The 16,048-nt window shown below is 33.4% G+C and overlaps 1 protein-coding gene across 1 annotated transcript in view; it reads left to right on the top strand.

Annotated features, from left to right (window-relative positions):
* Positions 1-16,048, top strand: part of BCHE (butyrylcholinesterase) — a 65,090-nt gene that overhangs the window by 1,120 nt on the left and 47,922 nt on the right. The window contains exon 2 of the mRNA XM_058730417.1: positions 5,506-7,030. Coding sequence (XP_058586400.1) covers positions 5,506-7,030 — 1,525 coding nt within the window. The remainder of the gene's footprint in view (positions 1-5,505; positions 7,031-16,048) is intronic.

Below are 16,048 nucleotides of genomic sequence, written 5' to 3'. Positions count from 1 at the left end.
ACTGATGGTAAGCTTAATTATATTTCATTTATGTAAATAGGAACTTTCTTAAGGATGAACATGAGTTTTTAAATGTCTTTATACTTTAAATGAAGATCTTCAGGAATTCTCTGTGATTTTGAAATGACATTATCTTTGAATGACAAATAAAATTTCTAATTGGATTTGCAAAGTTGTTTTATTCTCCTAGATTTGTTGTTCTTTCGTTGTTTTTTGTTTTTAATGCTCTGCTTCTTCAACCTTAAGAAACTGCTTGAGATCTATTCCACATTTCAGTTTTTGAAATACAAGTTAATAATATCTTAGCAAGTCACATTTGTTTATAAATTTAGTTTCTGCTTTGAGTCGTTTTTTGATAAAAATTAATAACATGTTTAAATTACATGTTGTCTTCATACTGATGCTTTCATGCCAAAATCTGCTTATTCTTAGAAACTGAACTGTACAGGATGTTAGAGAATTATAGTTGAATAGATGTCAACCAAAGACCAGACTCAACTTTCAAAGAAGACCCAAGTTATCTCTCTAATATTAAATGTTTGATTTATTCACACAAGGAAGACTTTGTGAATATTCTTCCGAGTTGAGGAGAGATACAGATCTTACATTTCTAATACCTAACATCGTGACTTCTATCTGTACACATTCTTTTATTGCCTAAAAGATATCAGAAAGATCCCTGAAAGGCAGTGGTAGAGTCTATTATAAACAGACTTCCTCAATTGCCCACTTCAGATAGCCTGCAACAAAACAAGCTTTTTAGGTTTGGTATAAAGGTTTAACTGTCTTACTTTGGCCAAATACATCTTAGAGATGCTTGTTCTAGATCATATCGTCTAGATGTCTCTTGCCCGACTATTTTAAGAAGCTTTATTTTTATATAGAAATACATATTATACTGTTTTTAAAAACGGAAATTACACTCAGAGAAAACTGTTATCAATATTTGCTTGACCGTGGGTGGCCAATTATTTTGAAAATGTGTTTGATAATCAACTATGGAAAATTTATGGCAAAGAAATAGCTCTTTCTATCAATCGTTTTACACCCATATCTTATAGCATAACATATTTCTTAAAATTGATGCTTTCAAAATTAAATCAAAAATCCAAAAAATGTATTTTTTGCCTTTTTTTTATTTTTCAAAGTTTTACTATTCAAAGTTTAGAATATTTTCCAAAGATGGCCAGTAGATTTTGATATCCTAGAGCACCTGATATCCTTAGAATACTATAGTCTTAAATATCTTTCAGCTTTTTCCTCTTCCCACTTCCATCATTCAATTTCTTTTGCAATTCCAAACAAAAACTCCTGCCTTTCTTTCAAAAACTATGACAGTAAGTTAAGTGATCAAAATTTAGATATTCAGTTTTTCTTGGTATGAAAATTTTCCCTATTCTTTATAGTAAACGTGTTATGTATTCTCAGAGTTTAAATTGTTTATTTAATGTGACATTAGCCGGGGCGCCTGGGTGGCGCAGTCGGTTAAGCGTCCGACTTCAGCCAGGTCACGATCTCGCGGTCCGTGAGTTCGAGCCCCGCGTCAGGCTCCGGGCTGATGGCTCGGAGCCTGGAGCCTGTTTCCGATTCTGTGTCTCCCTCTCTCTCTGCCCCTCCCCCGTTCATGCTCTGTCTCTCTCTGTCCCAAAAATAAATAAAAAATGTTGAAAAAAAAAAAATAATGTGACATTAGCCAATTTGCACTAGAATTTATTGAATAAAATGGTTTAGTTATTAATAAAGATTTAGATATATATGGGGTGACTGGGTGGCTCATCTGGTTAAGTGACCAACTTCGGCTCAAGTCATGATCTTGACCACAGTCAGACTGTGGGTTCGAACCCCACGTGGGGCTCTGTGCTGACTCTTGGAGCCTGGAACCTGTTTCAGATTCTGTGCCTGTCTCTTTCTGCCCCTCCCCACCCCTCTCTATCAAAAATGAATAAACATCAATTTGGTTAAAAAATAAAGATTTAGACATACAAACTAATAAAATTTTCTTAGTCTCCTTTATTTATCTTTTGATTATTTAATCATATGATAGCATTACTAAAAATACAAATATCTCTGGGGCGCCTGGGTGGCGCAGTCGGTTAAGCGTCCGACTTCAGCCAGGTCACGATCTCGCGGTCCGTGAGTTCGAGCCCCGCGTCAGGCTCTGGGCTGATGGCTTGGAGCCTGGAGCCTGTTTCCGATTCTGTGTCTCCCTCTCTCTCTGCCCCTCCCCCGTTCATGTTCTGTCTCTCTCTGTCCCAAAAATAAAAATTAAAAACGTTGAAAAAAAAAAATTTAAAAAAAAAATACAAATATCTCTTAGTAGTAAAACTACAGAGAAACCTGTTAGACTAGAGAATACCAGATTATGAAAATGCTTATTTAGATAAGTGCTGCGGCTAAATATAAAAATATTAGCCTACACTAACAATGAGTATGTGAGCACATGAGTATTTTTGTATTAAAGTCTAGATTTCATAATATGGTGTATAAACATTCCAACAGGCAGCATGATAGTGAGTTGGAATTATATTGCCATCCTTGCAGTAAACACATGCTTACAATGAATTTTTTGAATGTTCCTAATTACATTATTTATAAGATGATGACTCACAGATCATGGTTGAAAAAGCAAGCTTAGTTATTATTTGGATGAATCATACTATACAACATTAACACCTATTCAGCACAAATATAAATAAAACCGTATAAGAAACAGTTATGTAAATCAAGCTAAGTGGCATGGGAATGATATGACAACCTTTTAACTGTTATAGTAGATATTTTTTTAAATAGTCAAGGAAGATTATTGCATATATTAATTACATGCAAAAACAAAACATTTCGGTGGTATACTTGCTATGCAATAAAATTAATAAACTGTACAGCAAATGATTGAAAAGTATCAGAGACCAAAAATTATTAGCATTAGGTGTTTTGTTAATAAAGGCAAAATAATATTTATATAAAACCAAGAAAAAAGCCCAGACAATCTCTGCTTCAGACTCAGAAGAACATAGCTTGAGCCAAGCCACAGGGAGGAATGAGGCCAACCAGAGATGCTGCAATTAATCTATTGAAATGCAGCTTAAAGTAAACCCACTTGGTATCTTAATTCTTTTTTTCCTTCCCAAACAGGTTTTTAAAAAAGAAAAAAAAAATCCATTGCAGCATTTTGTTCTCCAAATGTCACTGAAATTTATTTAAAAGAAAGGGCTTAGAAATTATCAAAAGGAAAAAAAAAAAAAAAGACTGTGGTAGCCATGCCTCTAAAACTCCTAAACTGTCAGAAATATAAAATCTCATTAGTAAGTGTCAAGTCTACAGGAAACTTTACATTATTATTACATTATCATAATAGTGTGAGATTATAATATAATATAATCATAAATAATATAAATATATCATAGTATAGAAATAATATAATAATATACAAATAGTATTAAGATATTATATACTTCAATAATATATTTCAATGGTCTTAACACAGATTCAATTGTATCAAATTTGAGAACATAAAATAATTTCACATTTTGATTTTTTAGAACTTGATTACCATAATCATTATATATAGACATATATGTAAAAATATGCATATACTTATGGACATTGAAAGAATAAGATCTACATGTATAGCTATATAGATATAGACAGAAGCAGAGATAAAGAGATCTATAAGTACACTGAACAAAATACTGTATACAATTGATCAATTTATTTAGATCTTTTGGGGGGCTCAAGAAATACTTTTTGATCACTAGCTGCACTATTAGCAGTGGTAAATGAGGTTGATTTAAAATGTGAAAATTGTAACTCTGGCACAGTTTTCAGGATGATGCCTTCTTCTCTGCCTTCGAGATAATCTAAATTAAACACACACACACACACACACACACACACACACACATGCTAATACAATTTCTCAATGCTCACATGATTAGCTTCTTAGACACATAGATTGTTTTACAATTATAATACCAAAAATAATAAAGAAAAAATTTTGCACATTTATGGACCTTTGTTATTATTGTGTGGATGGAGTCAGTGTTTGTATTTGACCGTTTTAATCAGGTCTTCTTTCAATTATATAAAGATGGTAGTTTTTTTTATTGATATGGGCATTACATTTTTGTGTCCCTCTTTGTCATTTGGAGTTTCAGAATCTGAGTTTTAAATTTTATTAATTTCAAAGAAATTCGAGTGTGAATTATGAAATTTTAATAAAACTTTGATTTCCATAAGCAATCTCTTCATGTCATCAATAAATATTTTTTAAATGTCAAATATTGCTTTTTCTTCTACCTTTTCCAGTAATTTCTCAGCATTAGTTCTCTTAATTTCACTAATTTTGTCCACTATCAAAATGCAACTAATCTGATCATGTCAACATATTTATCATCACAAGTTGTTAATCAATTAACAAATAATAGATGTGCATTGAGTAATACCTGAGTGTTAAATTTCTTCAAACTATCTTCTCCCACACGATGTATTATCAGCTACTGGTTCTCTCTATTGACATTGTAATTCAGGTATAGAGAAGGAATTTCTTCGTTATTCACTTTCCAGAACTTGTGTGTTATATGTCTGCAGCCTTCTCTTCCAGTTTTTCCCATAGTTCTTTATAGGGGTCACAGATGTGTTCGTTTTCACAATTTTTAAGATAAATGACAACTGCTGTATTTTTGTTACTTAGTATTCTATGAACAGATTGTTCAAATTCTCTTCTGAATTGTGTAGAGGAAGAAACCATGAGGCAGAAAGGACCACAGAAGGGACCATGGAAACAGAAAAATACAGTAACAGAAGTCTAAGCTGGCCATGAATAGAACAGTGTGTATTTCAGAAAATACACAAGCTTGTATTTCCTCCTCTAATCAAGGAGGAAATTATATCTGTCATAAATTGACTACTACTTAATTCCACTTTTGGTGGGTCTGTGTATGGTGGAGAAATATATATATATGCCTGGGACAAACTTCCTCTTGAAAATATTAAATCTTCTAGGGTGCCCGGGTGGGTCAGTCAGTTAAGCCTCCGACTCTGGCTCAGGTCATGATCTCACGTTTCTTGAGTTCAAGCCCCACATCAGGCCCCTGTGCTGACAGACCCAGAGACTGCTTTGGATTCTGTGTCTCCTTCTGTCTCTACCCCTCCCCCACTAATGCTCTATTTCTCTCTGCCTCTCTCTCTCAAAACTAAACAAACACTAAAAACATTTAAATACTAAATCTTCTTTGCCGACACTTGATAATGAATCTTTCCAAAGTGAAATGATTTCTGCTTTTCCATTCCACTTATTTCTATTCTAAATTGAAAACTGAAATATCTTCAAGCATTTTCTGTTTTTTTTTTTTTTTTTTGATAAAACCTTTATAGTGGTAGCAGATTTATTAGTTTTCATAATTGGTAGGGTTAATAAGAACTACTGTGTTTTAATTAATTATCATAAATAAAATATAATACTTGATGCATGAGGCTTTTAAAACTTCCTAATCACCTCTCTTTCAGAAATCAATATGCAGAGCAAGGGTACAATCATAAGCATCCAATTTCTCTTGCGGTTTCTTCTGCTCTGGGTGCTCATTGGGAAGTCACACACGGAGGAAGACATCATAATTACAACCAAGAATGGAAAAGTCAGAGGGATGAACTTGCCAGTTCTTGATGGCACGGTGACAGCCTTTCTGGGAATTCCCTATGCACAGCCACCTGTTGGTAGACTTCGATTCAAAAAGCCACAATTCTTGACCAAGTGGTCCGATATTTGGAATGCCACAAAATATGCAAATTCTTGCTATCAGAATGCAGATCAAAGTTTCCCAGGCTTCCCTGGATCAGAGATGTGGAACCCAAACACTGATCTCAGTGAAGACTGTTTATACCTGAATGTGTGGATTCCAACACCTAAACCAAAAAATGCTACTGTAATGATATGGATCTATGGAGGTGGTTTTCAAACCGGAACATCATCTTTACCTGTTTATGATGGCAAGTTTCTGGCTTGGGTTGAAAGAGTTATTGTAGTTTCAATGAACTATAGGGTGGGTGCCCTAGGATTCTTAGCTTTACCAGGAAATCCTGAGATACCAGGGAACATGGGCTTATTTGATCAACAGTTGGCACTACAGTGGGTCCAAAAAAATATAGCAGCCTTTGGTGGAAATCCTAAAAGCGTAACTCTCTTTGGAGAAAGTGCAGGGGCGGGTTCAGTTAGCCTTCATTTACTTTCTCCTAGAAGCCAGCCATTGTTTACCAGAGCCATTCTGCAAAGTGGATCCTCTAATGCCCCTTGGGCAGTAATGTCTCTGGATGAAGCCAAGAACAGAACACTGACCTTAGCTAAATTTATTGGTTGCTCTAAAGAAAATGACACAGAGATCATCAAATGCCTTCGAAACAAAGATCCCCAGGAAATTCTACTGAATGAACTATTGGTTGTCCCCTCTGATACTCTTTTATCTGTAAACTTTGGTCCAGTCGTGGATGGTGATTTTCTCACTGATATGCCGGACACACTGCTCCAACTTGGACAGTTCAAAAAAACCCAGATCTTGGTGGGTGTTAATAAAGATGAAGGGACAGCATTTTTAGTATATGGTGCTCCTGGTTTCAGCAAAGATAATGACAGTATCATAACTAGAAAAGAATTTCAAGAAGGTTTAAAAATATATTTTCCAGGAGTGAGTGAATTTGGAAGGGAAGCGATTCTTTTTTATTATGTGGACTTGTTAGATGATCAGAGAGCTGAAAAGTACCGTGAGGCCTTGGATGATGTTCTTGGGGATTACAATATCATATGCCCTGCTTTGGAGTTCACCACAAAATTCTCAGAATTGGGAAATAATGCCTTTTTCTACTATTTTGAACACCGATCTTCCCAACTTCCTTGGCCAGAATGGATGGGAGTGATGCATGGTTATGAAATTGAGTTTGTCTTTGGTTTGCCTCTGGAAAGAAGAGTTAACTACACAAGAGCTGAGGAAATTTTGAGCAGATCCATCATGAACTACTGGGCAAATTTTGCAAAATATGGGTAAGTGTTGATTTTTGGAATTGTTTTGATTGTGATTGCTTTTGCTTAACTCTGCTTGCTCTGTGGTGTAGACTTCATTAAAGGCACAGACATGTTTTAGTTTTTTATTCTTTCTGTACCATAAGCTAGTTTTGGTTTTTATTATGTAATGAATTTCAATTTCTTGCATCAGGGTGCTTAACATAAATCATCAAATGACTTTTACAAAAAAAAAAAAAAATTTTCTGATTTCATTCCCAAAATACTGTGAAGTACTTCAGTAATATTAGCCAAAGTTTGTATGGAAGTGGATGTTTACCTTGAAAACTAAAGCTATTGTGACCATACTCTTGAACCTGAAATGTATAATGTTTACAGGTTTAGGGAAGAGCAGGAATATATCTTCTCTTCATGCTTCTAAGCAGAGGTAGTGAAAAAACACATTCCTGATTAGGAAAATCAAAGGGCAAGATGGTGATGGAGCTGGCCCTCAGATTACTCCAAATACAAATGCAGAGTTTGGCATTTTATCAATTTTTCCCCTACTAGGTTTGTTCAGAGTTTTCAAGTGATCTGTATTGGACAAGGGCGTCTACAAGGGTCCCCATGTTTAGCTAAGCTGTTTTGCATTTGAGCAGTCATATAGCTAACATTGGATAATCAGACATATGACAAAAGAACACATTTTTCCTCATCTGTTATAAATATTGTGATATTATATCCTCAAGAATCAGAAGAAAATAATCTGTTCACATGTATTTTCTAATTTGTGTATTTCTCAAATATATAAATGCATGTGCATTGATATAAGGGTTTTTTTGTAATCCTAAAAAGAATTTTCTATATTGGGATACCTTGTATCCATGGGAAGAACAAAACAAATAGAAATTTGAGCACCTATGTTTAAAAGAAATAGTTATAGACACACAAATTGATGGATGTGCTAATCCAATCTGTCATATCTTTTATAACTGAAAAAATGTTGATACTAGTATTATTGCATTCCAGTTTTCTTTTCCAACCTCCATTTGAAATTCATTGTACTTCATGTCACTATATATATATATATATATATATATATATATATATATATATATCTTTCTACAAAGGACTTGTATAATATAATTCTTCTCAAAACTTTTTAATGCTTAGCCACTGTGTCTAAAGCTAAAATTCTATCTTTCATTAAGAGGCTTTTATAATCTCACTGCAACCCATATTCCCCAACAATATCTGGCTTCTTGGCAGGGCAGTTATCTCACGAATGCCAAAGATTTCAAGCTTAATACACCTTAGAGCCTTGCTCTTGCTTTGCACCCTGTTTAAAATGTCTACCTTTCTTTTTAATGACACACGTCCCACTTTTTTTGAAGATCCTGAGCACCCACATGTTTCACCAAGCATATCTTTAATTCTTAAAGTTATAATTGCTTCGGACCTCTTTTCACTCTCCACAAAAGTGATTGACTGTAATTTGTCTCTGTGTTATTTATCATCATATGCTGAGCCTCCTAACCTAAACTAAACAGGCTTCTGAAAAGAGAAACTGGTTTTACTGGATGCCCACTCATTAGAGTTACTGCCATTGGTATATAACATATTTATCAAATATTTGGCTATCCAATGTTATCCAATGATTGAGCAAAAATAGGTACAGGCTAGAATGAGTAAATATATATATATATATATATATATATATATATATATACACACACACACACACACATATATATATATATATATTTAAGATTTGTGGGCTATTAATTTACCTGTAGTTGTGCAATATCTTTTGCCTTCTCAACATCAAATTTCTGCTGAAGAAGGATCATCATTACTGGAGAAGCATTAGAAGTATTTCTATCTCATTTTGTTCTCTGCCTAAAGGCTATGCCCATATTAAATCATTTTAATATGTTTTAAATTCTTTCTTATAATTCTAGAGATTGTAAAGAATTTAAGGAGATATATTTCTTAAGATTATTGATGGGCCTGTAATTTTTAAAGGACTTTATATTTTGCATATTGAAATTACCAGAAAATTTATATTTTCTCATGTCACAATGGAGAACACTGAGAATCGGATGTGGAATATATCCTGACACACAGATAGCAAGAGTTCCAAGAAGAGAATCTTTGACACTTAATAGAATATATTGTTTAATCCCAATCTACTTCTATTATTAATATATTTTAATGAGAAATATATGAAGGTTAACACATTTCAATCATAAAGACAAGTTCATATAAGTAAGATTTTAAGCCATAAAGATTAAAGTAAACTTTTCAGTGTAGTTTAGCTATCACATGATGTCATTTCAGTTAGGGAGTGTCTTTACAGTTCATATTCACACAGTTGAACAGAAATAATAATACTTCATACATGCTGACAGTTAACTTGATGGCAAACATGATGTTAATCTCCTGGTACAAATTGTCTTTTTTCAAAGTATATCTATGAATAAATATAAAAGTTTAAAATAGTTAAGTAAACTCCAAAGGAAACAAAGTTGGCAAATACACAGTTTGTAAATCCATCCACATCTATCTTACCACAAACATGATGTTCTAACTCTGGTTTTCAATGCTGGGAGATTAATCCTCTACCCTCTCACGCTCTCACCGCCTCCCCCCCACCCCACACTTGGGAACATTCAATAATGTCTGGAACTGTATTTGAGTGTCACAACTGGGAGTGGGGGTAACGCTGGCAAGGAAGAGGCCAGGGATGCTCCTACACTTCCAGCAAAGCACAGAACAGCTCCCACAACAAAGAATTAACTATTCATTCCCAAAGTGAATACTTCCAAGATTGAGAAACTACAGGTTTCTACTTCTTCATAACCCAAAAACAATGCATTAAGAAAATAAAAAAAAGTAGAAGTAGGAGTTGTAATAATTCTTCAGAAAAACAAGGTATCAAGTTCATGGCTCAGAAAATGTTTTAACAAATTTAACAAATAATGTCTAGTACATATTGTACTGTTTGTTATAATTAAATTCAAAATAATTTTGAATTGTTCTATGTGATTTTTTATGTTGCCAATGGGTCATTTACTAGACTGTTATTTAACCTCCAAGTATTTGGATAATTTCTATATATTTCATTGTTGATTTCCAATTTAGTTCCATTCTAGTGAGAGACAATACTCTAAGATTTTTCCCTGTGAAATATATTAAGAACTATTTTAGGACCCAGTATATGATCCATATGGGTGATTATTTTATGTGCTCTTTAGTTTACTTGGTATGATTCGTTCCATAAATTAATTAGTTCACAATTGCTCAGGTCTTCTAATACTCTTCCTAATAATTTTGTCTACTTGCTTCAAATGCTGAGAGAGGGGTATTAGCATCTTCAATTGTAATTGTGGTGTTACTCATTTCTCCATTTTGCCCTCCTAATTACTTTTAGTATTTTAAAGCTATGCTATTAATTTCTATGCATAGTTAGAATTATGTAGTCCTGATTAATTGGCTGTTTTACCATTATGAAATGTCTCTTCATCCTGAAGTTGGCTTTGCCTAATATTAAGATAGACAGGTCAAGGTTCCTATACTTATGTTTGCATGTTTTGTTCTATCCTTTTCTTCCACTTACATTTTTTAAGAAATCTTCCTTACAATTGGTGTGATTAATCCACCAATTTTTTTACCCTAATTGAAAGTTTTTTTTTTTTTAATTTAGTTTTTATATAGACATTTTAATTTGCCTTTAATATGTTTTCCAGTGGTTGCTTTAGGGCTAACAATTGTGTCTTTAACTTATGAAAGTCAACTTAGAGTTAATATCGAAACATTTTTCATTTTGCAACTGGCATTTCCCACTTTCTTCACAATTCATGCTTCCCATTTTCTATTTCACCCTTACTACCTCACAAAGTCAGGAGACCAACAATATCATTTCATGCATTCTCGATGTTTTTCAATATTGCTGCCACATGTTTAGGCAATGTGTAATATAAAATCTCTCCTAAAATCTTATTCACTTTAACCATAAGTTATATTTATGTAAATTTATGGGAAAAACAGAAAACAATATTTTGTATTTACCCACAGACTTGTCATTTCCAATGTTCTTTCTTCTTACCTGTGGATTCTAGTTTTCATCTGGTATCATTTCCCTTCATGGTGAAGAACATACTTTAGGATTTCTCATTGTGTACATTGGCTAGTCACAAATTTTGTCTGTTTCCTTTTATATGAAAATGTCTTTATTTTACCTGAATTGAAGGATTTTTTTTTGGAATATAGAATTCTGAGTTGATCTTTGTTTCTTTCTCTTTCATCAGTTTAAAGATGTGTTCCGTAATGTTTTTATCTCTCTAGTTCTTATGTGAAGCTTTTACTCATATGATTTTCTCCCTGTATGCAATATCTGCTTTTTCACCCCTCTGGTTGATTTCAAAATTTTCTCTTTATCTTTGGTTTTCAATAGTTCATTCATGACGTTTCCAAGTATGAATTTTTTTTTTATCTCGAGTTTACTAAGATTCTTTTTGTTGACTTTTAATGTCATATTTGAGATTTTTTGGGTCAGTATTTCATCAAATATTCTTTTTGTCTCCTCATTCTCATCTCCTTCTCAAACTCCATTTATACATACACTAGGTTGTTTAATATTATTCCACAGGTGACTAAATTTGTTTCTTTCCTTCAATTTTGCTTCTGTTTTTCAAATTAAATAATTTTTATTGATTTTTCTGCAAGCTCACTGACCCTTCTGCCTTTTCCGATTTGTAGCTGAATGAATCCCATGAATTTTTTATTTTACTTTAGTTTTCAGATAAAAATTTCCTTTTTTAAAAATACTTTCTTTGCCAAGAGTCCCTCCCTGTCTCCTATATAAAACATATTATTTTTTAAGTTCTTGAACATACTTAAAATAACTTAAGGTTTTGTTTGTTCATCTAATATCAGGGTTCAGTTTCTATTTTTCTATGTCTTTACATGCTTAGTAATTTTCAAGTTTATACTAGACTTTGTGGATTATATGCAGCAAAAATTCTATATTATTTTAACCTTCTCCGAAGAATGTATGCTTCCACTGAAGAATGTTTTTTTTCTATTTTACCAGGCCATTCAATTAAAGGATGTATATAGAATTGAATTTTTCTCAAATGTGTAATCAGCATGGTTTTATATTTTGTTCAAATGGATCCAGGGAAGGTCCAAGATATTTTATAGACCCTCCAATTTGGCAGGACTTAAACTCGAAAGTCTGTGTTCACTGAGCGCTTTGGGGGTAGTTGGTTTAATAGTCTGTCAGGGTGGGGATACACTAGGTCTTATTGTATTCTGTACTTCTAAGGCATGACCATCCGTCCAGCTGGACATTGAACATTAAAGAGGTATTAATGAGATGTAAATTAAGTACTGACAACTTGACGATAGTTATTCACTTTCCAACTTTTCCATCTCTTTCCTGCTCTTAGCCCTGCAGCATCTTGTCTCTGGTCAGCCCCTTTATACTCTCATCCTATATATATTTAGTCCAGGCCTGAATCAAAGATCTGTAGAGAACCCCTGAAGAAAATTTGAGCCTTCCTTCCTTCTTTCTGGAGTCCTGCTCCACAGATTCTAGCTCCTTCTATATCCAGGAACTCTTATTTCTGTCTCTTGACCTTAGTGAAGCCGCTCTACTGCTTAGGCTTAAGCTCCCTGCATCTTGGATAAGAAATTATGCTCTTGTGGGGTGCCTGGGTGGCTCAGTCAGTTAAGCATCCAACTTCAGCTCGGGTCATGATCTCACAGTCCGTGAGTTCGAGCCCTGTGTCGGGCTCTGTGCTGACAGCTCGGAGCCTGGAGCCTGCTTTGGACTGTGTCTCCCTCTCTCTCTGACCCTCCCCCATTTATGCTCTGTCTCTGTCTCAAAAATAAATAAACAGTAAAAAAAAAAAAAGAAATTATGCTCTTGTGAGTAACCACGGTAAACGTGGGCTCACCTTGGAGTTCCCTTCTCTCATATAACACAGACTTCTACTGCCTATTACCTGGTTCCTGAAACTCATTGCCATTTTTTGTTTGTTTGTTTGTTTTTGTTCGTTTTTTTATATAGTATTAAAATTGTTTATGGTGGGAAGGCTAATTCAGTTTAAATCACTCCATCATGGATGAAGATGAAAGCCCAAACTACTCCCATTTGTATTTTGAGGGTACTCTAACCTTTATATTTTTCATTCCCTTATATGAAGTGCATTTTTTGCAGTTACTTTAGAATATTTATCAATTTCCAATACATATGAAAGCTTTTGTCACTTACTTCTTGGCAAAAATAAGAAAACATTCTTTGGTAGCACTAAATTGTATTGAAATATGGTATCCTTAGTTGTAGCGTTTTAAATTCCTTATAAAACAAAAGCCACAATATCATGTAAGACTTTGTTAACCACTTATATGTACTTTGCTTGCTCCTGCTTTTCCCTCAGTCCGATCTCTGAAAATGAATTTAAAACTGTACCCAAATAGCACACGGGTCCGTATGTGCATTACATCCAATATTCTGTGCTAATATATGTTGAAATATCAATTCACATATTTATCCATCAATCATTCATCCACGTAATAACTTGATGGTCAAGGAATTAAATTAAGCAGCACTTAATGACATCCATTCAGCACTATCCCAATTATGCAGGAAACTGGTGAAATCAAACTTAATTTACCAGGGAGGCCAGAACAGCTAAAGAGAGTAAATAGCCAAAACGTAATTAGCAGCATGATGTAAGATAGAGTAGGATCATTATTCCAGGACCCCTCCAGTTGTTTCCTTCGGTTTCAGAACATCTTTTGTTTACTGTAGGCTCCCAGGTGCTATATCCAGAGCACCTCCAGTGTGCAACTTCAAGGGGAGACATTCACAGTGTAGTTACACAGTCTTCCCAATTGTATGTGACAGGTCTGATGTGTCCAGTGGTAATCTTTCTACAGATCTTGTGTTTCTATCACTTTAGGCAAATTACTTAAAATTCCTTACTTCTCCTTATCTATAAAATGGGCATATAAATATACCTCCTTCACTGACATATTTAAATATTACCTTCTCATTTGCAGGGAATTGCATTCCTCCTTCCCACTGAAAAAATTAATCCCCCCGTTCCCCACCAGTCATAACCTACCCCAATCTATTCTTATCTAAAATCAAACTTGCCTTCCCCCCAAAGTGTAAAATTGTTTGACATCCCAGTTCCACATTAACTAATCAGTTCAGTTTTCAAACAAATAAACTGCAAAATCAAGGCAGCTAACTTCCTTCTGTCTTTTTGTTGATAATTCGTTTATTCAGAATCCCTCTGAAGTGGTTAATGTTTCCTAACACACTTTTGCCAGAGATAAATATTATGGCACAAAACACTTTTCCTTTGTACTATTTTGATATCGTGAAACAAAAAAAAAAATTACTTAACAAAATATTTGTAACTTCACATAAGCTTATCCACTGCTACTCTCATATATTTTATTTATTTATTATTTAGTCCCTTACACCGTAAGAAACTTTATCGCACATGAACAATTAATTATATGGGAACAAAAATGTAATACTAAACTTTCAATCCCATGATTCACTTATCTATTAAAAATAAATAAGAACTGTTCTTGATTTCTCTACTGGGAAGTAGGTGTGATTAAATTAAATGCTAAGCCATAATTTCTTAGTGCACAACAATTTTTTTTAATAATTGAGACAATTTAAAAATAAGTATGCTTCCATGTTCTAAATTCTAATTATAATGTGTACAATTACAGATTTGCCAGATTTCTAAAGCAATGACATTTGTTTCTCATCTGGAATATTTGGGATATATATATGTATATAGACACACACACACACACACACACACGTATAGATATATGCATACATACACACACATATATATACACACACATATACATATATATTTGGAATATTTGGGATGTATAAATATATATTTAGAATATTTGGAATCTATATATACATATGTACGTATACATGTATACATATACATACGTACATATACATAACAAATATTCCAAATGTATATATGTATGTATATATACATGTATATAGATATATCCCAAATATTCCAAATCAGAAATAAAGTTCATTTATACAAACACACACACATACACACACACACATGCACACACACACATCATGCACCATGGGATGTGTGTTTCATATACATTATTATAACCTCACTACACTACTAGGAACACAGTCTATAATAATATATATTCTGATATTTATAATGTGAAGTGGATTTAATAATATTATTGTTTAATAGGTATGTTTATATCTTGTTTCCTTATATATGACACAGGAAATAAAGTAATTGAAAGAACAACATTCAACCACACTTATTTTTCAAATGAGTATATTTTCTTCTTTTTCTTCCTCTCCTGCAGTCATTTTGTGTTTTCAAAAGATAATAGATAAACCCAAGGAAATCAAAGTATGTGTAAATAAAGAAGCAGTGCTTCTTCATTCTTAATCTCTCCATAGGAATTTAGTGTGTGTCCCTATTCATTATGTAAAGTTTATACAAACCCCTTCATCAAGAAATTAATTTTCAAATTACACTTGAAATTATTTTTATTATTTTTTAACTCAACAAAATAAATATCCTAGGACTTCATTACAACCCATTTCTTAATAAGAGATGCCTTAAGTAGCAAAACGAGAGCAGTAAAAGATTGTTTTAATGTGAATGATACCATTGCACTGACAAGGTAGGAAGTATAGGGATTCTATTATTAGGATGAAAAAAATGATGAAATGATGACACTATCTAACATTTCAGATGGGAAAAGTGTGGTCCACAGAAGAAAAGTGAATTGGAGCTAATAGGTGACAGAACAAAGATTGACTATGACTCAAGACTATTAACTTCATTTCCTTGTACTATTCATTCACCAGGCTGCCATCACCATGAATTATTGAAAGCAGTCATTAAACATTTTTAGGAAATGAATTTGGTGACAAACTAATAATTTTAACATGTTAGCATGCTGATACCTACCTGGTTAACGTTACAAGGGTAAGGGCAGAGAACAGGCTAAAAT

The sequence above is a fragment of the Neofelis nebulosa genome, chromosome 5, assembly GCF_028018385.1.
Source record: "Neofelis nebulosa isolate mNeoNeb1 chromosome 5, mNeoNeb1.pri, whole genome shotgun sequence".
NCBI classification, from domain to species: domain Eukaryota; kingdom Metazoa; phylum Chordata; class Mammalia; order Carnivora; family Felidae; genus Neofelis; species Neofelis nebulosa.
This window is presented reverse-complemented; position numbering and strand designations above follow the sequence as displayed.